At 45.8% G+C, this 23,641-nt stretch overlaps 1 protein-coding gene across 6 annotated transcripts in view; it reads left to right on the plus strand.

Moving 5' to 3' along the window:
- The window catches only part of CHCHD6 (coiled-coil-helix-coiled-coil-helix domain containing 6), a 242,208-nt gene that overhangs the window by 17,743 nt on the left and 200,824 nt on the right, over window positions 1-23,641 (plus strand). For all 6 annotated transcript variants that reach the window (XM_017869911.1, XM_017869912.1, XM_017869913.1 and 3 more), the window contains exons 2-4: window positions 5,271-5,379; window positions 8,917-8,986; window positions 11,398-11,542. In XM_017869911.1, coding sequence (XP_017725400.1) covers window positions 5,271-5,379; window positions 8,917-8,986; window positions 11,398-11,542 — 324 coding nt within the window. The remainder of the gene's footprint in view (window positions 1-5,270; window positions 5,380-8,916; window positions 8,987-11,397; window positions 11,543-23,641) is intronic.

Consider the following 23,641-nt stretch of genomic DNA (forward strand, 5'->3'; position numbering starts at 1 on the left):
TAGATATACTTCATTTTACTTATCCATTCATTGGTTGATGAACATTTGGGTCCTTTCCGTTTTTTGGCTGTTACAGATAGTGCTGATGTGAATACATGTTTTCATTTGTCTTTGGTACATAGTGAGGAGTGGAATTGTAATATCAAGTGGTAACTCTCCACATCCTCTCAAATACTTATTATAATTTGACTTTAAAAATTTATTTATTTATTTAGAGACAGAGCCTCACGTGTTGTCCAGGCTGGAGTGCAGTGGTGCAGTCATAGCTCGCTGTAACCATGACTTCCTAGGCTCAAGCGATCCTTTTGCCTCAGCCTCCCAAGAAGCTAGGACTGCAGGCACGTGGCACCACACCTGGCTAATTTTAAAAAAGTTTTTTTTTTAGAGAAAGGGCCTCACTGTGTTGCCCAGGCTGGTCTCAAACTCCTGGTCTCAAGTGATCCTCTTGCCTCGGCCCTCCACAATGCTAGGATTACAGACGTGAGCCACTATGGCTGACCCTTACCAGTTGATCTTTTAATTATATCCATCCTCGTGGGTGTGATGTGGTACCTTATTGTGGTTTAAACCCGTGTTTCTCTAGAGACTAATGATGTTGAGCATCTTTTCATGTGCTTATTGACCATTTGTATATCTTCTTTGGAAAAATTTCTATGTAGATCCTTTGCCCATTTTAAATAGGATTATTTTCATTTTATTCAATTCTGGGAGGTGTTTATATATTTTAGATAAAAGTTCCTTATGGTATATGATTTGTAAATATTTTCTCCCATTCTGTGGGTTGTCTTTTCAGTTGCCCTATAGTGTCATTTGGTACTCAAAACTTTAAAATTTTGAAGAAGTCTATTTATTTATTTATTTATTTATTTCATTGCTCATGCTTTTTGTATCACCTCTAAGAACGTATTGCCAAAGCAAAGGTCATAATGATTTAGCCCTCTGTTTTCTTTTTTCTTTTTTTTTTCTGTCGCCCAGGCTGGAGTGCAGTGGCCAGATCTCAGCTCACTGCAAGCTCTGCCTCCCATAGCCATCTGTTTTCTAATAAGTTTTATAGTTTTAGCTCTTAACGTTTAAGTCTCAGATCTGTTTTGTATTAATTTTTGTATGTGGTGTAAGGTAGGTGTGCAACTATATTGTTTTGCAAGGGATGTCCAATTATCCCAGCATCATTGGTTGAAGAGACTGCTCTTTCCCCACTGAACTGTCTTGGCACCCTTGTTGAAATCAATTGACCATAGAGATAAAGGTTTCTTTATGGACTCCTTATTCTCTTCCATTGATACGTTTGGTCTTCTCTTGTCATATGTCATTAACTAGCTGTTTGATTTGTATATATCTTAAATACTACAGGGACTTTATTATTATTATTATTATTATTATTAACAATCTTTTGTTACCAAGGAAATGTTCATGGTAAAAAATTAAGACACAAAAGTACCAAAAGTGAAAATCCTGCCCCAGTTGCTTCTGTCCCCACTTGCAGGACCTCATCCTCTGAGTACTTTGCTAAGTAGTTTTGTAGATTTCTCCTCAGAGCAGACCTGTATATGTGTCTTATATGCATGCATGTGAAATCCAAATGCAATTCACACTTGTGGATATGTGGATATGCATATATTCAAATTCAGCAACATTTATATTTGTATGTCTGCATTATTTTTTACAAAATTGAGATGTCCAAAAAATTCTATGACTTTTTAAACAATCAGCAGTGTATCTCGTGTGTCTTCTGTGACAGTGTATATGTATTCTACCTTGTTCTTTCTTAATGGGTCCATAAAATTCCATAGGGTGTATACGCCAGGATTTCCTCCATCAGTTCTCTGTCGCTGGATGTTTATGTGGTTTCCTTTTCTTTTTTCCCTATTTCCTCCAGTGTCACAGTGAGTGTCCTTCCACATGCCTCTGTGTACATGGGGGAGTACTTTTCTCAATGAGGTATTCTGGAAGTGGAGTTGCTGATCATGTCTTTTGTCTTACAGTAATTTTTAATGTCTTTCCCTCAGCTGTGCTTTATGATGCCTTGCACATATTAGACACTTAATAAATATTTACTAAAGTGAACGCTTAAGGATTTTTATCCTGGATTGATCCCCAGCTTGCTGTTTCATTTCAGTAAACTGTTTTATGACACCCTTAGGCCTATTTCACATCCTCTAAAATGAATGAGAGTTTTGGTTACCCAGTCTTCATTAGGGGAACTGAGGTGAAATTAGTCAAGCAGTATTTTGATTATCTACTGTATGTGTGGCCCTGGGGATGTACAGAGATGAGTGAGATGCAGGCTTAGCCCTCAAGGTATTTAAAAACCATCAGGATAGGCAGGCGGGAGAGGCAGGCGGGAGGTGTAAGTACTTCTCTGAGAAGCACATGTGTGTTGTCGGGGGGCTCAGAGGAAGGGAAGAGGTGGTACTGGCACACCTCAGAGGTGGTGCAGGCATGGCTCCAGATACCACAGTATAGCGGACATCAAAATAAAGCAAATCATGAACTTTTTGGTTTCCTAGTGTATATAAGAGTTGCGTTTACACTACACTGTAGTGTCAAGTGTAGACTAACATTATGCCTAAAAAGTATATATACCTTAATTAGAAATACTTTATTGGCAAAATATGCTAATGATCATCTGAGCCTTTAGCGAGTCATAATCTTTTTGCTGGTGGGGGGGTCTTGCCTCCGTGTTGATGGCTGCTGACTGATCTGTATGATGGTTGCCGAAGGTGGGGTTGGCTGTGGAGGTTTTACACGATAAGACAACAATGAGTTTGCCATGTCGATCAACTCTTCCTCTCACAAAAGATTTCTCTGTAGCATACGATGCTGTTTGATGGCATTTAACCCACAGTGGAACTCCTTTCAAAATCGGAGTCAGTTCTCTAAAACCCTGCTGCTCAACTCTATCAACTAAGTTTACGATCCTATTCTAAATCCTTTGTTGTCATTTCAACAGTGTTCACAGCATCTTCACCAGGAGCAGATTCTATCTCGAGAAACCACTTTCTTTCCTCATCCATAAGAAGCAACTCCTCATCTGTTCAAATTTGATCATGAGATTGCAGCAATTCAGTCACATCCTCAGGCTCCACTGCTAATTCTACTTTTCTTGCTGTTTCCACAACATCTGCAGTGACTTCTCCATTGAAGTCTTGAACCCCTCAGAGTCATCCATGAGGGTTGGAATCTACTTCTTTTAAACTCCTATTAATATTGATTTTTTGACCTCTTCCCATGAATCATGAATGTTCTTAATGGCATCAGAGTGGTGAGTACTTTCCTCAGAGTTCTCAATTTACTTTTCCCAGGTCCATCAGAGGAGTCACTATCTATGGCAGCTCTAAGCTTATGAAATGAATTTCTTAAATAATAAGACTTGAAAGTCATAATTACTCCTTGATTCATGGGCTGCAGAATGGATGCTGTGTTAGGAGGCATGAAAACAACATTCATCTTGTACATCTCCATCAGAGCTTTTGGGTGACGAGGTGCATTGTCAATGAGCAGTAATATTTTGAATGGATTCTTTTTTCCTGAGCAGTAGGTCTCAACAGTGGGCTTAAAGTATTCAGTAAAGCGTGTTGTAAACAGATGTTCTGTCATCTAGACTCTGTTGTTCCATTTCTAGAGCACTGGCAGAGTAGGTTGAGTGTCATTCTTAAAGGCCCTAGAGTTTTCAGAATGCTAAATGAGTGTTGGCTTCCATTTAAAGTCACCAGCTGCATTAGCCCCTAACGAGAGTCAGCCTGTCCTTTGAAGGTTTGAAGCCAGGCATTGATTTCTCCTCTCTAGCTCTGAAAGTCTTAGATGGCATCTTTTCCCAGTAAAAGACTATTCTGTTTAGTATCGCCACCTTCATCAATGATCTTACCTAGATCTTCTGCATAACTTGCTGCAGCTTCTCCATTAGCACTTGCTGCTTCACCTTGCACTTGTATGTTATGGAGACGCCATCTTTACTTAAGTCTTGTGAACCAACCTCAGCTCACTTCAGTCTTTTCTTCTGCACCTTCCTCACCTCTCTGTCTTGACTGAATTGAAAAGAGATAGAGCCTTAGGCTCAATTAGGCTTTTGCTTAAGGGAGTACTGCGGCTGGTTTGATCTTCTATCTAGACCACTAAAACTTTCTCCATATCAGCAGTGAGTCCGTTTCACTTTCTTACCGTTCATGTGTTCGCAGGAGTAGCACGTGTAACTTCTTTAAACAACTTTTCCTTTGCATTCACAACTTGGCTAACTGTTAGGTGCAATAGGCCTAGCTCTCGGCCTGTCTTAGCTTTTGACATATCTTCCTCACTAAGCTTAATCATCTGTAGCTTTTGATTTAAAGTGAGAGACATGTGACTCCTCCTTTCATTTGTACACTTAGAGGCCATTGCAGGGTTATTAATTGGCCCAATTTTGTTGTGTCTCAGGGGATAGGGAGGCCCAAGGAGAGAGAGAGAGATGGGGGTGGGGGAATGGCTGGTCGCTAGAGCAGTCAGAATACAACAGCATTTATTGGTTAAGTTCACCATCTTACATGGACAATGTTTTCAGTGTCCCAAAACAATTACAAGAGTAACATGAAACATCACTGATCACAGATCACCATAACAAATACAGTAACAATGAAAAAGCTTCAAGTATCATGAGAATTATCAAAACATGACACAGAGACACAAAGTACATGCTGTTGGAAAGACAGCACCAGTAGACTTGCCTGATGCAGGCTTGCCACAAACCTTCAACTTGTAAAAAAAAAAAAAAAAAAAAAAAAAAGTGTTATCTGCAAAGTGGAATAAAGAGAAATGCGATGGACAGAGGTACCTGTGCTTCACTTGGATGCTGTTGAGGGGCAGCCTTCCAAGAGAAGGGGACACTGAGATACCTCCAAAGAAAGGTTATGATTTGGACAGGTGGAGATGTCCCAGAGAGGGAGGTGGCGGGCTGGAGGTGGTTCAGAGGGAAGAGCATGCCTGAATTCAGAGGAGGTGAGAAAATTGATACATCAGGTTCCCCTGAGGACTGGGTGTGTGGAGGGGAGTGATGGCGGTGAAGCTGCAAAGCCAGCAGGGGGCATACATTGGTAGGCTTGGGAGTCCGGATGGGCTCGGCGTGGACCTGGTAGGCACTGGGCCACCACGAGAGGAGTTTTGGTAGAATTGCTTTGTTGGAGTTGGTCTTGAGGAAGCAGTGCATTCAGTTAATTCTGGGACCTGAATAAAGAGGAGGCTTTGCTTCCAGACACTTCTGTGACATAACTTTTTCTTGTTCCTCCTTTCTGTTTCCTTAGCTGTCTGAAAACGTGGTGAACCGCATGAAGGAGCCCAGCTCTGCACCCCCTGCTCCTGCACCTTCTACCTTTGGCCTTCAGGATGGCAACTTGAAAGCCCCTCACAAAGGTATGGGGGTTGTGACAGTTCTGTGGAGTGTGGAGAGACAGTGAAAAGAGTGATGGGTGCTCACCCGAGCCCACCCGACGGCGCGCGGAGCTCAGGTTGGCTTCGGGATGACGTTAAGCAGCTCTGTCTGGTACGGGCTTTCCGGAAGAGCATGGCTTTCTGGGAGTGACGGGCGCTGTCGTCAGAGCTGCCAGGATTCGGGCCAGACCACCTTCCCTCTGTGTCACTTTCTCCATGTGGGAATTGAGGCAGAAGGACCTGAGTTGACAGCTCAGGAAAGAAGTTGCCTTTAAGGGCCCTCAGAGGCAGCATAGCCATGACTCAGCCTCAGCCACTCTAGCCTGACTCCCAAATCAAAGAATTATATGGATTCACGTGAATGGGACCAAATGCGGGGGAATTCCATCAGTGACTTAGGCGCCTGCCACAGCAGCCCTCACCTGAGCCTCAGGTTGAGAGCTCCTGTCCTGGCCCTTGGAATGTTTCCCCCTGGGCTTCTAGGAGGGGTCCTAGGTCCTAGGAGTTCCTCTTCCTGGCCCACTGTGAAGCTGGTGCTCAAGCCAGGCTGAAAGCTGATTTGTTCCCTACTCTATTGTATCTGTTGCAAATGAAGAAATTTGTGCTTTCCCTAATTAACAACTTGTAGCAAATACAAGGAAATAAAATTTTAAGAAAAAAATTTGTAAGGCATACAAATGTTAAATTATTACAAAATAAAGTCCTTGGAGCAACTGCTCAAAACATACTTGTTTTTGAGAACTTGAGTCTGTCTACCAGACTCAGTAACTCGATTAAAAAAAAAAAAAGATTGGCTGGAGGCACCATGCCACCATGGAAGGACTGACGGTTTACATAGAGAACCACCCACTAGATTGTTCGTCTCGGGCCTGGTCTCGTGTTACAGTTGCCTTTTCTACTCATCTTCCCTGTTGGGTTGTAAGAGTTTAGAAGATGAGAGCTGTATCTTGCCCACTTAGTGTTTACTGAAGGCCACCCAGAGCCAGGTCCCATGCCCTGTGCCAGGACACAGTGATAGGTGGGCAGGGACCCTCTCTCGTGGCACACCTGGCTCTGGTTATGGAGCCAGATGTCGGCCCTGATGTCAGCCAGATGTCAGCCCAGATGTTGTGTTGTGATGCAACCCTGGAATCTGTCCCGGGAAAGGAGGGACTGTGAAAGGCAGGAGGAATGGTGGTGGGTGGGCACTGCGGGTGGGCAGACAACAGGAACAGAGGTCCGGAGGCAGGGTGCATCCCAGCCTGCTCAGGGGCCTAGAAGCATTGCTGTCTCTGGAATACAAGGTACAAGGGAGGGGGAGATGTTGGAGTGGCAGTCGGGAGCCAGGCCATGGAGACCTCCCCATTGTGGCCAGAGAACTCTGGCTTCATCTTCAAGGGGATGCCTGCCAGGTGTCCCGACACCTCCACCCCTGTGCTGTCTGCCTGGAAGCCAGTGAGCTCCTGGATTTGGACCCACCCCAAGATCTTTCTGAATATCTACCACTGAAGGGGATGTGTGAGATTCCCAAAAACCCCCCAAGAAACCCTTCTCCTTTGCCAATAGGGCTCACTTACTCCCCACGCTGGCTCTAACTGATGAGAAGGGCTTGAGAGGGGTCTAACTTGACCCAATACACTTTAACAAACTAGATTGACTCGAAAGAGGGAGAAAGTGATGATAAAAGTGAAAATTGCCATAATATATAATACTACACATCAGTTTCAGCTTTAGAAGAAATAAGCATTTGCTTCAGTTTGGTAAATTTTGGCAGTTTAGAAAGCAAGAATAGCGGTTCTTTGTCACTTGGAGTTAGTTATAACAATACTTTGCTGTTTAAATGATAGATGTGAGTTTTGTTTCTGAATGTTGAAGAGTCAGCATAAATGACTGTCTTGAAGTTAACTAATTTTAAGATATTTTGTACTTTTAAAACCAGTTTTTGCTTTATTTTAGTGATGAAACGAAGTTAGAAAAAGAAGTTAAAATTCTTCTCATACCATACTCCCCAAAAATGTCAGAGGAAATAAAAGATTGAAATGTATGGCTTGAAGCCATAAAAGTACAATAAAAGATAGATTTTCTACACATCATATTAAATGAAGAAACCTTAAATTAAAAACATAGGAAATGTGAATATAAGAAATTAGACAGTTTAGAAAAGAAGTAACAGGAATGGATAAGTTAGAGAAAATATAACATTGGACAGCGTCATAGTAATCTTAATATGTAGCAAGTTCTTAAAGATCTTTAACAAAGACAGCTCAGTAGGAAATGTGCACAGGTGGCCATGCTCATGACAAGATCTCCACGTCAGTAATACTGGAAGAAACGCATATTCAACACTGTGCACTCCCAGGGAGGCGGGGATCGGGCAGGGGCACACAGAAGGGGCAGTGAGGATGAGTGCCACATGCTCTACATCGGCAGGCCTGTTGTTTTTGTAGTTAAAAAATGGAGAATTATATAAAAAGCAAAAATACCAGGCATTAAACCTCAGTAAAACTCTTCAGGCAAATAAATAAGCATGGGGAGCACTGGTGTGGAGATGAAACTCCACAGCAGCCTCCTGCATTCACCTCAGTTGAGAACCTGGTGTGTTGCTGAGAAGCATGGGAGGTGCTCTCCTCCCATGAGAGGTGGTTTGAAAGTGTGAGTCACAGCTGACGCTTTCAGAAGTGCCCCCTGAGGTGTCCCTGATGGGTCTGGAGTTGGAGTCGCACACCTTTATTGAGCACCTCCCACAGCCTGGTTCTTACATTATGTTCTGTGTGGTTCTGGCTGCTGGTGCATAGAACCCTGTGGTGGAGGGAGGTGTGGGACATCGGAGAAGGCCAAGAAAGGTGGTGAGCTTTGGCTGACAGAGAGCTTTGGAAGGGTGAAGGCTGGGGACAGTGTAGTAACAAAACCTTCAGTATCAGCAAGTGGTGGGGAGAGTGAATTAGATTTGCTCAGAAATCCCCAAATCCGTGATGATCAAAAGGGACCTACTGTAAAAACAGAAAGAGCCCAATAATACTAGGGGCAATAGGGGTTAAGTAGAACTAGGTTTAATATGTGGCATTTGCCACACTGGGGATTGTGCAGACTCAGGTGGGTACTAAGGGAAACAAGATTTAAAGAGCCCCCACCCCTTCCCTTCCCTATGCCAAAACCTCTGCCTGGGAGGTTGTCCTCATGAAGCAAAGCAATGACTTCGTGCAGCCACTCCTGGCCTGTGCTTAGGAGATGACCTGGATTCCAAATAACTGTCAGGAGGGTAGGGATGGGTTTGGAACACTGCACCCAGTGTTGTAGGCATCCTGGTGCAGAGACCCCTTCGGGATAAGAGGTGGCTTGGATCATCTGGCTTTCCAGACAGCTTGAATGAAGGGTGTTCCTTGTCTGCCCCTGCGAACACTACTTTGTGGGGACTCATCTGTGGTGCTGCCTTCCAAGGGGCACATTTATTCATGGGGATCTTTCCTCTCTGGGTGACCTCCATATCTTCATGGACCCTGGGGTACCACTGACAGGCCTTTTCTTCTCTTTCCTTTGCAGAATCCACACTGCCCAGGTCGGGGAGCAGTGGTGGCCAGCAGATCTCAGGGGCAAAGGAGGATGTCAAGAGGTGAGCCCGAGAGCCTGCTTGCTCCCGGCGCTGCGCTCCGCCTAAAAGCCTCTTTCCTCACTGGGTACCCCTCTCCTTGCCTGAAGCCCTGGAGGGTTTGTCTCACATAATTAATCTCAGTTGCATTGAAGGACAACCCTATGGTATAGGTGTCACTGGTTCTAGTTTAAAGATGTAGAAACACCAAAAGGGCCATAGGGGAATTGATCATTAATGTTCTTCATGCCCAGCAGTTTGAGAGGCCAAGGCAGGAGGATTGCTTGAGGCCAGGAGTTTGAGACCAGCCTGGGCAACATAGAAGGACACCGTTTCTAAAAGATAAAAAACTAGCTGGGTGTTGTGGTGTGTGCCTGTGTAGTCCCAGTTATTCGGGAGGTTGAGGTGGAAGAATCACTTGAGTCCAGGAATCCGAGGCTGCAGGGAGCTATGATTGCACCACCGAACTCCAGCCTGGGTGACCCTGTCTCTGAAAGAAAAAAAAGAAAAAGAATCATTTAAAAAAGCTACAACTAAACAGTTGAGTGGCTGGAACTTCTGCATGTGTGTGCACATGCAGGCATGTTTTCAGAGAGATGAGGAAGTGGAGCCCTCCCCATGCTAGCTGTGGTCGTCCAGATGAACTGGCTCCAGGATGTTGGTGATTTTGTCAGTACAGGCCACAACCCCAAGACCTGGCCACACCTCTGACGTGGGGCCTGTTGCCAGAGAAGTTTTAGCAAAGTGGTTAAGGCACAGAGGCCCCAGTGGAGCACAGGGTGGCGTCTTGATCCTGCAACTTGCTAGCTATGTGAACTTGAAAAATCACTGCATCTAAGAAGAGTACTTCTTTAATTGGGCTCTTGTCGTGGTTAAATATGTTAATGTATATCACTCACGTGAGCACAGCACCTGTCCTACAGAGTTCTCAGTGGACCCTCACAGTAGTTGTTACTGACTGGCCTCTTCAGCATCCTTGAGGAAATTGCCCTCAGTATGGTCAGGGGACCCAGTGGGTCAGCTTAGGGTGCCCTGCCCAGTGTCAGCCATGGTTGGGCATTTGCCTTCTAGTAGTTCAGCCATGTTGGGTCTGTTGCATAGTCATGGGTTAAGACCCACATTCTAAGATTCACTCTCCCTAATAGGTCTCAGCAAGAATAACTGACCTGGCCAGGTGTGGTGGCTCAATCCTATATCCCAGCGAATTTAGGAGGCTAAAGCAGGAGGATTGCTTGAAGTCAGGAGTTTGAGCCCAGCCTGAGCAACATAGTGAGACCCTGTTTCTACAAAAAAATTAAAAACGTTAACTGGGGGTAACACATGTCTGTAGTCCCAGCTGCTCAAGAGGCTGAGGTGGGAAGATTGCTTGAGCCCAGAAGTTGGAGTTTACAGTGAGTTACGATTGCACCACTACACTGCAGACTGGGCCACGTTATGAGACCCAAAACCAAAAAAAAAAAAAAAAAAGAAAAGCCAACTGCTAACCTGAACCCCACTTTTTTGGTACTTTTAAACATTTTCAAAATGGTAAAGTAATACATGCTAATGAAAGATTTAAAAATTTATCAAGTGAAAAAATCACCCATAGACTCATCATCTCAAGACAACCACTATTAATATTTTGGAGTATTTCATGTTCTTCTCCACCCAGAACCCCCTACCCCCTGTTTAGGGTTATTTTTTGAAAGTCATAGATAATTTCATATCTTGCTGTTTTCACTTCGTGTTATAATGATTTGTCATTAGTTTCACCTGCTTTATAAGCAGTTTTATTGCTAAAAGCATTTATTGGTTCTCAGTTTTTAGATTCAACCTACAGACAAGTGAAAGACTATATTTTCTAGTGGTGACGTCATAGATCATTATATGATCACACCATATTTACTTTAGCTTGACCTTGATTTTGGGGCATTTAGGTTGCTTGCATTTTTTTCACTATAATAAATAATACTATTAAGAGCATCTCAGCACTAATAACTTTTTTCTTCTCTATAGGATTATTTTACTAGGCAGAATGCCCAGAAATAGGTCAAAGGGTAGGAACATATTCAGAGTGAAGAGTTAAATGTTCAAAACAGAGGACTATTACCATCTCCAATCTTCAAGCTCTCAAGTGGAGGCAATCCGTGGATTGAGCCCCTCCCTGAGACTCTCACTGGGCATGGGGCTGCCTACTTGGCCAGGTCTCCTCCTGTTCCTGAGCTGTGTTGTCCTGGCTCATGTCTCCCCTTGTCTGGGGAGCTGTCACTGATGCCTGAGCTCAGGCGTGGAATGATGGGGCGTGTGGTTTTACAGCACTTTCTCCTTTCCTGGCCGGCCGCTGGCTGGTTTCAGCATTTCCCTGGCAGCTGAAGTGAGTGCGCAGACCTTGTCTTGGCTATGGGCTGCCCGTCATGCCATCTGCATCTGTTTCTCCTCATCTTTCTTCTGCACAGGTATGAACAGGAGCATGCTGCTGTCCAGGATAAGCTCTTCCAGGTGGCAAAGAGGGAAAGAGAGGCTGCCACCAAGCACTCCAAGGCATCCCTGCCCATGGGTGAAGACAGCATCAGCCATGAGGAGCAGAAGTCAGTCCGGCTGGTGAGTGCAGATTTTCCCTGAACTAGCCTTCTGAGCTGGGCAGCACCCTGGGAAAGAGGGGTGGGCCCTGGCACCTGGTTAGTCTGAAGCCCTGCTGGCTCAGGCTGCCCCTGGGATGTGCTCGGCTTCACGTCTGTGGAAAAGGGTCTTTTGGGAGCCAGAAACTTGGGTTCTCCCAGCCCTGGCTGTGTCAGTGATTTGCTTTGCTGCCTTTGGCATGTTTTTTCAGTCTCTGTGACCTCAGGTCTATACAGTAAGGGACTAGATCACTTGACAGTCTCATTCAGCTCTGAAACTTCACAGATGTCAAGGCTGCAGTGGTATGTGTTTCCGGAGGGTGTGAGGAGAGAGGACTAGAGGCCTGGAGCCATGTAATATATGACAGGGATGGCATCATCTTTAGAGTTAGGCAGGCTGGGTGCAAATCCTGGACACCCTGTCTGTGAGCCTTGCTCGAAGATCGTGATGCTCACACACAGGACTGCCCAGGGAATCAGAGGAGATAGTATTTGTCCAGGACTTAGCATGCTGGCAGACCGTGGGAGTGCACTATTGTTATTGCTATTGTCATTAATACATTTAAGTGATGGGTGGCTATTAGGATATTTTTGCTTAAGTGCAGCATTTATTTTGCAACATGAGAAGTCTCAAAGTGCCCCCAGGGTTGACTAATTCAGTGGCTCACTAGCATCATCATGGACCTGGTGCTTCTCTTCCTGCCACTCTGCCATCCACAGTGTGCCAGTGCATCCTAGGGAGGCTGTCTCCATGGTTAATGAAGGCTGTTACTGCCCCACAAGTCCCATGCAGACAGTAAAACCCTCAGTAGAAGAAGAGAGGCTGTGCTGGCCCTTGTGTCTCTATCACAAGGATAACTTTCCTCGAAGCTCCTGGCAGAATTCCTCTTACATCACACTGACTTGAATTGTACCAGGTGCCCATGGCTAGGCCAGTCCTCAGCAGAGGGGATACAGAGGGCTCCACTGGCTGCACCTAGGGCTCTTTTCTAGTCACATTAGGGAGGTTGCGCATCCAGCCAGAATTAGAACTGACAGCAAGGAAGTTGGGGGAAGGAAGCATGGCTGTGGGCGGCATCTAATAACATCTGCTGGAGGTTTGAGACCAGGAACAGCCTTGCCCTACTTTAGGTGGGTAGCCTGGTACACACGGTGCTGCCTAGAAGGGGGTTGAACACGATATGAGAGCATCATTTGGGATTGTACTCTCCTGGGAGGGGAAGGCAGACATGCTGGCTGGGCACAGGCCTTAGCTTACTAATTTGATGACTACACAAATGTTTGAAGTGTGCAGTAGGCACATAAATGCACGTTGAACCAGGCCCTCTGGGAAATACAAACAATGTAGGATCCTAGCCCTCAGGAAGTTTTAGTCTGTGGAGAAGATAAGCACTGACTTGTGCTTTGAAAAAGGCCAGTTTGGTTACAGTAGTTGTTAAATTGAGGAAAAGATTTGGAAATGCAAGTGTGTAAGCTGCTGGTGGATCAGAGCTGGTAGATCAGAGAGGGCATTTAACCTCAGCCTTAAAGGATGAGGGGCAGCTGGGTTGAGACAGGCGGGTGTTGAGGAGGTGATCAGATCCAGTGAGAAGAGTGAGGTTTGAAGCCAGATTTTAGAAGGCCTTGGATGTGCTGAGGAGTTAACCCTCAAAGTAGCCCACAGTGATCCTGAAACAGTCAATGGTTGCTGAAGTTTGTAAGGATGGGAGTGATGAGATCTGACTTGTGCTTTTAGAACCCTGTGGCATCCTGGTGAAGAATCAGTTGATACAGTGAGAAACTGGGGCCAGGGCATGCCTTCAGAGGCTCTAAGAGTCAGTCTCTGAGAGGCAGATCGGTTGTTACTCCTCTGCAGGCAGCCTGACAACCAAGTAAGAAGGACCCCTATCCTGGAGATGAAGGGTTAATCAGTATGGCATGAGCAGGAAAAGTTGGCCACCTCTAGAGATGTAAGATCACAACTTACAGGTCTGCTGTCTCTTCGTTCTCACCTGGAATGTATTAATTACAGTGAAAGAGAATTCACAGTTTCCCATTCTTCCTTCTGCAAAGGAGGTTGAGCTCCACTTTCTCAGGACTGTCCCTTGGGGAAGAACTTGATTCCCCGCCCCACCCCAGGTCTCCAGATGGATAATAATCTCCTTTTCTGTGCCAGAATTCTTAGGGAATTGTGACGTAAGTTACTTCCTTCATTTTAAAAACATTTAACTGCTTTCATGGGCATTCTCATTTTCTGAATGCTCAGCATTCATTTCTCCATGCAACTGGTGTTCCAGTTTCCTTCCGGGAGTGTTCCTGTTTCCTACTGTGTGTACACTTGGTGGGACTGTAATTCCTCCATGGAAGCTGAATCTGGGCACAGTGCAAGCTCAGCCAGCTTTCACCTCATGCCTGAGGACCTTCAGTTTTGAGTGAGTACAGAGGAGGAATGATGGGAGGCCAGGATGGGAGTTCCTCGTTGTCTCCCAGGTGTTGCGATCAGCCCCTTCATGCTATGAGGTTGTATCTTTTGCCATCTTCTACACTTTCAGCATACCATTGATTTCTGTCTGGTCCTCCTGCCTTCTTGAGGTTTGGATCGTCCACTGATGACCTGCCAATCAACTCTCCTTTGCTTAAGTAAGGTGGAGTTGGCTTCTATTGCTTGATGCCCTTGGAAACGCATCTCCTGTAGGAGGTGCTACAGAAGATGATGTTGAAGGTGTACAATCATATTCAGTATTCAGTACAAAGGAGGAGAAGGGGAGATGGTGTTTGGCATTGTTCCATAAGTTAACAGAGACCCAAGGCAGTCAACTAAATGCTGAGCAGATGCTATGACTATCGCTTCTAAAGAAGGGGTCTCCCTTTGGGTTGGTATGGTTGGGCAGTGCTTTTAGTGGAGGTAAAACTATATTTTCAAAACTATATTCTGGAAGATTTAAATAAGAGGAGAAAGATGGAGAGAAGAACCTTACAAAAGCAGGGAAATTCTTCTTTCCTCTCCTGAGTCGTCCACATGGAAAGATTGAAGGAGGTGGCTAGTTGGCAGCCTGCTGCATGGAGTGCTGAAGGGCCTGGTGGTGTGGCAGTGTGTGGATCACAGCACATCCTCCTAGCCCTCCGGGAGGATTGGACCCTGAGATGGATCTTGCATGGTCGCTGGCAGAATGAGTTGTCTGCCCATTCTTCCTAGGTGCCTTCTCCACTACCCCTACTGTAGTCCTCTCTGTGAACCTGTAGCCTCATCTAGAGGATTTCCTGTTGTACTGAGTGCCGCTTAACATGTAGTGTGCTCTTCCACACTGTTCACTTGCCTCTGACTTTTTCCAATATTGATTTTAAAATCCTCTTCTGCATAAGGGATTGGTCCAGCTTATTATTGGGAAAAGTTCACAAAACTAATGACAAGGAAAGGTAATAATTTTTCTGACCTACTTCTGATGACAGAAGTGTTTCCCATCTAGTGCAGCAGTGATGAACTGTTCTGTGCGTGTCGATGCATGTTTGCTGTCACTGGTGGTGTCCTGGTTCTGGTCTGAGTGAAGGCCATGGGTGTCACTGGATCCTGTGTGAGGTGTTTCCCCTCTGAGTTGATGAAGAAGCTAGGAGTCCAAATCAAACATTCTGGGAAGAAATAAAAAGAACAGTGCTGTTGATCTGAATCTTCTGATGGGTGGAGCCTTAAAAATCCAATGGATGGAGTAATCAAGTCCTGGTTGAGGCTTTATTTTAGGTGAGAATGAGATTTACAACCTTGCCTGTTGCATTTCTGGCACATATTATTAGTTACATAAGAATACAGTACACTTGATAGAAAGCAAAACTTTCTTGGCGGGGCACGGTGGCTCACGCCTGTAATCTCAGCACTTTGGGAGGCTGAGGTGGGTGGATCCCTTGAGGTCAGGAGTTCGAGACCAGCCTGACCAACACGGTGAAACCCCATCTCTAGTAAAAATACAAAATTAGCTGGGCCTGGTGGCGCATGCCTGTAATCCCAGCTACTTGGGAGGCTGAGGCAGGAGAATCACTTGAACCCGGGAGGTGGGGGTTGCAGTGAGCTGAATCACACCATTGCACCATTGCACTCCAGCATGGGCGAAAGAGCGAGACTCCGTCTAAAGAAAAAAAAAAAAAACTAGAAAGTAAAAAAAATATATATATATAGTGTACACACACACACATATATATATATATATACACACACAAATGGACACACACATACTCTGTATTCCTGTTATATGTTAGGCACTGGGTTGATTTCCTAATAAATGGAAATAAGAGACAGCTTCTGACCTTGAGAAGATGTGTTTATTAGGAGAATTAAAATTCCCAGAATTGACCACGTAGTGTTGCAAGGGTCATCCCAGAGGGACAGGAAGACACTCGAGGAGCAAGGAGGCAGTACCACCTGACACTTCCTGGTAGGATGTGAATGAATTCTAAGAGGAGGTGACATGTGAGCTGGATCTTGAAGAATGAATAGAACTTGCCAGGTGGAGAGGAGGGAGGAAGGATGCTGCAGATAGGGAGCACTCTTGAGCAAAGGCCACGCTTTGGGAGAGGATGAGGTCTTTGGCTGGATTATAGGAAGCCGCAGGGTGTGGCGGTGGGGAGGCCAGAGGGGCCAGTGTAGGTGCAGTTGTGGAATGACATCCTGGAAGTCTGATGGGGAGCTCTGTGGAGCAGTTTTCTGAATCTCAAAAGAGATAAATGGGAGACAGCTGGACATTGATCACTAGGAAAATACTTCAGTGGCAAATCAAGAAGCTAAGGTCAAATCCTCCCACTGAAGATTTGGTAACAAGATTGCTTCCCTCCCTGGACGTGCCCCTCTAACCTAAGGATCCACCAGGAGAGTAGCTGTCCTGTCCTGCTCTCCTGGTGGCAGAGGACTTTTGATCTCTTACTCTTTCATTCTCTTCAATGCCCAGATGCTCCAGGTAGCTGCCACCTTAGCTATGTGAACTGGATGCAGTTGGCTCTCCCTGTCCATGGGTTTCTGTATCTGCAGATTCAACCCACTATAGATCGAAGTCCACAGATACAGAGGGCTCACTGTACTATGCATTTTATGTAAGAGACTTGAGCATCCACAGATTCTGGCATCCGTGGAGGGTCCTGGAACCAATACCCTGTGGTTGACTGTATCATGATTTTAAGATGTTCAAAGTTTTTGAATTGCAATTTTCTAAAATTATGAGGAAGATGGAGGACTGATTTTGGCTTTTTTACAGCTGTAGCCTTTCTTCCTAACAGTCCTCTCCTACATTTTTATTGTCTTATTCCTCAGATCATAAACTCCTTGAGAATAAGAACTGTGGTACAATCATTTTGGTCTTTGTAGTGCTGAGCAAATTTTAGACAGGCAGTGAATGGTGATTAAATGGCACATCTTGAGTAGGTGAGGGTGTGGAGGTGTTACTGCTTTGAAGCCCTCTGTGCAGTCGTCTGTTATCTTTCCCTTGTGATCCCATCACAGTGCCCCACTGCTAATAGTTGGAAGCAAGCACCCATCACAGCCTTTTATAGAAGGGGTGACAATTCAAAGGTCTGACCCGTTTCAAGCAATAAAACAAAACAAAGTTTAAAAAGGCTTTCATTATAATGATATCTGGGAGTCAACTAAAAAGTGGTTTGTCTCCTCGTCAGAGTCTTACAGACTTTAGGTTTATCTTGCTTGGAACAAGGGAGAGAGTGGGCTTTGGGAACTCTGGTCTGAGGTTATGAATTATACTACTTGACATTCAGCCAAGGCAGTCCTCATATCTGGGTCTAGCTGTTTGGCACGGCTGTTTTAGAAGTTTAGTGACCTGGGGACTCTGGTGGCCTTGTTCCTTATACCTCCTCCAGTGTGAGTGTTATGTGGAGATCTGAAAATCCTGTGGAGATCTGCATTGCCTGTGCTCAGATGACTGGTAAAAGGCATAAACTGGTAGAAAAATCATGACATCCATAACCCCTTTCTTTGCTTCCTTGTTTTACTTTTTCATCTCTTCTTATGTCTACTGAGCTTAGTCTCTTGATTAGATCAGAGGTTGACAAACATTTTCTGTAAAGAGCCAGATAGTAAATAATTTACTCTTTGCAGTCGCATGTGGTCTTTACCACATATTCTTTGTTGTTGTTGTTGTTGCAACCCTAAAAAATGTAAAAACCATTCTTAGCTCAGAAGCCATACAAAAAAAGGCTGTGTACTGGATTTGACTGGTGGGCAAAAAACCCCTCCTGGACTAGACTATGCAGCTCCAGAGATTTTAATTTTTTAAGTCTCTCTGAGTACCCAGGTGTCTCAAGAAACTAGAGGGTGGGAGCACTGGTGGTGGTCCAAGTTGCTTAGTGGCTGTTATTTCTTGTGAGAGGTTTCTTGTCTTAATATTTGACAGCCTCAGTCTTCTGATATGTAAAATGAGAATTTTTCTAGAGATAGCCTAGTGGGCTGTATGGGAAAAGTCACTAACTTCTGCTTTAATTCCTGATTCTTTTATCATTTGGCATTTTTTTATAGTTTGTTTCTCTGCTGAAATACCCCCAGCTCTTTACATGTGTTGCCCACCTGTAGATCCTCTAAACATAGTCTCGATTTGACAGTTCCAACACCTTGATCATCTCTAGGTTTGGTTCTGTTGACTATTTTCTCTCTTGATACTGGGTCACATTTGCTTGCAGTTATATGTGCTTTGTAGTTTTTGATTGGTGCTGGTCATCATATGCAGGAGACCAGTAGAGACTGAGGAAAATAGTGTTTATGCCCAGAAATGGCTACTCTCCTTCTTTTGACAGGCTATTATTGTGGGAGGTTGAGTAGCCTAGTTGAGTAGAATATGGGCTGTAGTGTTGCCTCAGCTTCAGCCTTTTAATATGTGAGTGTGGGATCAAACCCATTCTGTTTGTCAGGGCTTAGGACCTGAGTACCTGAAGGGTTCGTCTAAGTTCTCGTGACTGGCCACCAGACTATTTTATAGGCCCTACTTGTCTTTGATTGAGGGTCCTTCCTTGTCCCTCCTGCAGCTGCAGACAACTGCTGCTTGGTGGTCAGTGGAAGGCCTGGAGTGCCTACGGGCTTTCTCTCAGTTCTGCTGCTCTGCTCACAGACTTCAGCAGGCCCTGTGCACTGGTGCCTTGGGTGAATATGTGGAGGGAAGGTGTCTCATTCAGTTCTCCTGCTTTATCTTTAAGAAAATAATTAAGAAAATTCTCATGACTGATATTAGAGTTAGTGCACCCTGTTTGTTGTCATCACCTTTAAAGCACCCTTCATACCCCAAAGAAAATGAAAAGGGCAAGGTGATGGGACTGACCTCACTCCTGCTCTGCAGGAGTCCAGGCCTGCATGGCTGCTAATGTACAGGGCTAGTCCTTCCACAGGATATGCAGGGGTCCTGGGTAGAAACACTGGGTAGAAAGGGCTGTGCCACACAGCTGCCCATCTGCATGCCCCATTCACCTTCACATTTGCTCAAAGAACAAGGGTGGTGGGTTATAGTTTAGAGAATTGGAATAATTAATTGGAAGGGACACTGTGAGGCCTCCTGGGTTCCCACTTAACCTGGCCTTGGTGTTATATGATGTGACAAATATTGGAGAAAGGAAAACTATAGATGAGCTTACACGAAAACTGGCTTAATCTTTTTAGTTGATCACACACCAAAAATGAACTTTGAGTTATTTCCTGTATATTTTATCTAAACTGAGGGTGGAGGAAGGCTGTAGAAACCAGACATGGTGTTCAGTCATGGGAACTGAGAGTCTGGCATCTGTGTCCAGGGATGGCCCTCTGTTCATCACTACTGCAGTAGTGATGCCTGCCTTGGCCGGGTTGTTGTGAGAACCAAGTGAGAAACAGATATGTACAATGCCTGGTGTCACAAAATGTTAGAAATGCTATCCTAGCGTGGTGTATTAAGCAAAACACGGGCTGTGAGGCTTCAGCTCTGTTCAGACGGCCCCTGTCACTGTGGTTCCTTCATGTTTCTATGATACTTCCTTACCTGCAAGGCGAGGGGCAGGGAGTGCTGTGCGCTGTTGGGAAAGTTAGGATTTACTCTTCCTCCTTCACTTCCACCCATATCTCCATGACAGAATTGATGTGAACTGATTCTCAAATCAGTGATTTTTTTTTTTTTTTTCTTAAGGATGTGGAGTCAAGAAACAAGTGAGGTTCATGTAGCTTCTGACTGGTTCTCTGGAGAGAGAGGCTGAATTCATTGCGGGGAGGGGGTCCTAGAAGCATTTTATTCATGGCCAGATGCCATGGGGCATCCCAGAGGTATGGTGTGGGTGTGGAATGAGGCTGTTCCGACTTAACCCTGCTGTTGAAAGACTCTTTTGCCTGTCTCACCTGGCTCTCTGTTCATCTCACTGCCTGGCTTCCACACCTGGCTGTGCATCTGGATCACCTGGGAACTTGTTAAAAATGCAGATAATTGGATCCGATACCGAAACAACTGGATAAGACTCTTGGATGCCTTGAACCTGGAATCTGTATTTCTAACAGCCTCCCATGTGATTCTGGTACAGTAAGCCCAAAGTCAGTGCCTGGACCGATGCCCAGAGCCACTGACCCCAGAGTGGTTTTTGGCCCTTTTTGCAGTCCAGTCACCCCAGGGATGTGAAGTGCTCCCACCAGGGATGTGGCTCCCTGTGGTCCTCAAGCCAGGAGGCTGTACTGTTTGAAAAGTGCACCAGGTGATTCTGATAGCCTCCCCTGCTTTGTCTCCCTCTCCCTGATGCAGCTCCTGCCTAGATGAATAGCTTTGTCGGGCTTATTGACGTCTAAGAGAAACAGATGCTCTTTTCTCTGCCAGGGACTGCTGGAGAAGAGAATCTGCTGTCTGTGTTACCAGTTCCTTGGTGAGGGATCCAGGCCATCTGGGTTCAGCGTTTTAGGGGATGGTAGTAAGACCTCTGATCCCGAATCCAAAGGGATGGCTGTGGGATGCAGGTGATACCAAGTGGCACTCATTGCACTCAGCAATAGCTCAGCTTATGTGAGAACCCAGAGCCTCAATTCTTTGCATCAGTGGTAGCCACAGCCCAGATCATACTGGAGGCATGCAGCAGAAGCAAAATAAACCTTCTCGAGGGCTTGTGGGACTCTCAGGAGGGCTGCTGCTGGTCTGGTTATTGTTACTTACTGCTGCCAAGTGGGTGCAACAGACCTGTGGGCTGAGCTTCCAGTATCTCCCCTAAGAAGACTGTTGTGTTCTTGTTTCCTGTCCACTTCATTAGGTGCATTGTGATGGTATCCTGGTGTTATGATTTGAATATTTGTCCCCTTCAAAACTCATGTTGAAATTTAATCCCCAATGTGGCAGTATCGAGAGGTTATTGGGTCATGAGGGCTCTGCCATGATGAATGGATTGAATCCAGTTGTGGATTCACGAGTTGATGGATTAAGGAATTACCATGGGAGCAGGACTGGCAGCTTTGTAGGAAGAGGAAGGGAGACCTGAGAGAGCGCACTCAGCCCCCTCGCCACATGATGCCATGCACCACCTCGGGACTTCTCAGAGTCCCAGCTAGCAAGAAGGTTCCCACCAGGTATAGCCCCATGACCTTGGACTTCTCAGCCTCTAGAACTATGAGAAATAAACTCTTTTTCTTTATCAATTACCCAGTTTCAGATACTCTGTTACAAGCAAGAGAAAATGGACTAAGATACTTGGGGTGGAAGAAATCCTGTTTTTCCCTCAACTGTTTCATACATTTTTAACCACCAGATAGGTGGTGGTTACCCTGGTAGTGGGGAGAAGGACGACGGGGAAGATGTGGGGTTGGGTGGAGAGGTGCCTGGGGGAGGGTGTTCATCAGGACAAGCTGGCCTGTGTGGTGTCATTGAGCAAGGAGAAGGTGAAAGGGAGTCTTTAGCTGTTTTGAACCCTGTGGGGAGCTTGTGGACTCCTCCTCTTTAAAGAAAGCTGTTGCTCTGTGGACTGCTCAGATTCAAGTGTCGGGATTTCAGAATCTCACTGTTCTAGAATGGCCCTGCTGTAGGAAGGGGGAGCCCAACATTTTTTGAGTAGTAGGAGATGTGCATGTGTACTCTTTGTTTAAGAAGCTGGAAGGACACGTGGGTTTTGTAACCTGGGCTTATTTGGATTTTGTGGAGCCTCCCCCATCACCAAATCACAGGTATGCAGATGCCTTCAGTTTTCTTTTCTCTGGCTATGGTGCCTGGCTCAGGTGACCTCTGCTGTGTGGTGATAGAAGCTGGACATCCTCATTAGCTGCTAACTTTGTTAGGCAAATGGCTGATTGCGGTTCCATTCCTGGTGTCACTGCTTCTAATTAGCAGATCGCATGTCTCTGAAAATATCTGTTAGCATCAGGGATGAGCTAAAGAGGCTGACAGCTGGGGCTGGGGGCTGGAGAGAACTGCGCAGAAGTGCTTTCTCTTCAGCCTCTTGAGGGTCCAGGCTGCTGACCTCAGCTAGGCTCCTTGGCCTCTGAGTGCCCACTGGAGCCCAAGGGAAGAGAGCAGCAGGCTTCCTTGAAAATTGCACCAACTGGAGGGGTGATCTGAGCCATCTGGGAGTGGCATCGAAGCAGCAAGTGACACCCTTCCTGACTTCCTACTTTGTTCCTGAGAGAAGCCCAGGCCAGTCTGAGAGTTTTGGAGTTTCTTGTTTTGAACAGAGGTCTTACGTGGTCATGTGTGAAACCTGATTGGATCGGTGCCATCCCTCCTGGCTTACGTCAGATGGTGTGCACTGGCAGTGAGGGCACAGACAGTCAGAGGAAGCATCATCACCCCTTCTGCTTGCTCTATACCCGCTCCTCTTCCTTCGGGTCAGTGCCCACCAGCCCTGCCACTCTTCTGTGTGTGGATCAAGTGGGGCAGCCCTTACAGCCCTAGGACAACCTGACAGCAGTATATTTTCCTTTTCTCTCCTGCCAGAGTGAAATTGGGCTGGTGCCTTCCCACTTCTATGCATGCCTCTAGGACACCAGCAGGACTGGGGAGAGGGGAGGGTCTTGGTTATTTTAAGTCTATTTATGCAATTTATTCACATGGTTTTTGGGGAGCTACCATTCTACTTTTCCTTTTGTGGAAAATGTTTTCAATTTGTCAATGAAGCAGATTGTGTTTGCCCTCTTGGGGAGATGCCATCACTGGCTACTGGCAAGGTATAGAATCGAAAAGGATTATTTGGCTGAGAAACGTCAACAAGTGTTTGCAGGGGAAAAGTCCCAGATTATTTCCCTTACCTTTTGTCTACTCGGTGGGTGAGCCAGGGCCCTATCTCCTGTGTGTTGGCTGTGAGCTGAGTGCTCTTGGGTAGACCAATACATGCACCAGCTAGGAGGAGCTTTGGCTGTGAGTGATGGAAGCCCAATTGGCAGTGGCTTAAAGCGGAAGTGTATTCTTCCCATGAACAAGACACCAGGGGCAGCCATCTCAGATGGTTATGGTAGCTTCATGCCTCAGAGGGATCCAGTCACCTGCTGTCCTTTTTTTTCCCCCTCAAGACGGAGTCTCACTCTGAGACCCAGGCTGGAGTGCAGTGGTGCAATCTCAGCTCACTGCAACCTCCGCCTCCTGGGTTCAAGCGATTCTCCTGCCTCAGCATCCCCAGTAGCTGGGACTACAGGCGTGTGCCCCCACACCTGGCTAATTTTTATATTTTTAGTAGAGGCAGGGTTTCACCATGTTGGCCAGGCTGGGACCTCCTGTCTTTTTGACTGGCTGTCCTCAGTGCAGCTCTCCTCATGGTGGCAGAGGGCTGCTGTGCCTTCAACCATCACATCAGTTTTCCAGTCAAGAAGAAGGAAGGGCTGAGAGCCTTGTTCTAGTGAAGTTTTGTTATTTTATGTGGGTGTGGGAGGGACACTCTTCGCTGGGAATTCTCATTGGCAGAACTGTGTTGCAGGGCCACCTCTAGCTGCAAAAGGAGGGCTGGGATAGTGTTACCTGGACATGTGACTGCCCCAAACAAAATCAGGATTATGTTATTAAAGAAGAGGGAAGAGGGACTGAATGCTGCTCAGGTGGTGAGAGCACTTTCTATAACCTCGTGGCTTAGAAGGAGCCCAGTAGCTGGACTCTGTTACACCTGGGCTCAGATCCCCCAGGTGCTGTCTCTGTGACCCTGGACTCAT

The sequence above is a fragment of the Rhinopithecus bieti genome, unplaced genomic scaffold (assembly GCF_001698545.2).
Source record: "Rhinopithecus bieti isolate Rb0 unplaced genomic scaffold, ASM169854v2 scaffold_5333, whole genome shotgun sequence".
Classification (NCBI taxonomy): Eukaryota; Metazoa; Chordata; class Mammalia; order Primates; family Cercopithecidae; genus Rhinopithecus; species Rhinopithecus bieti.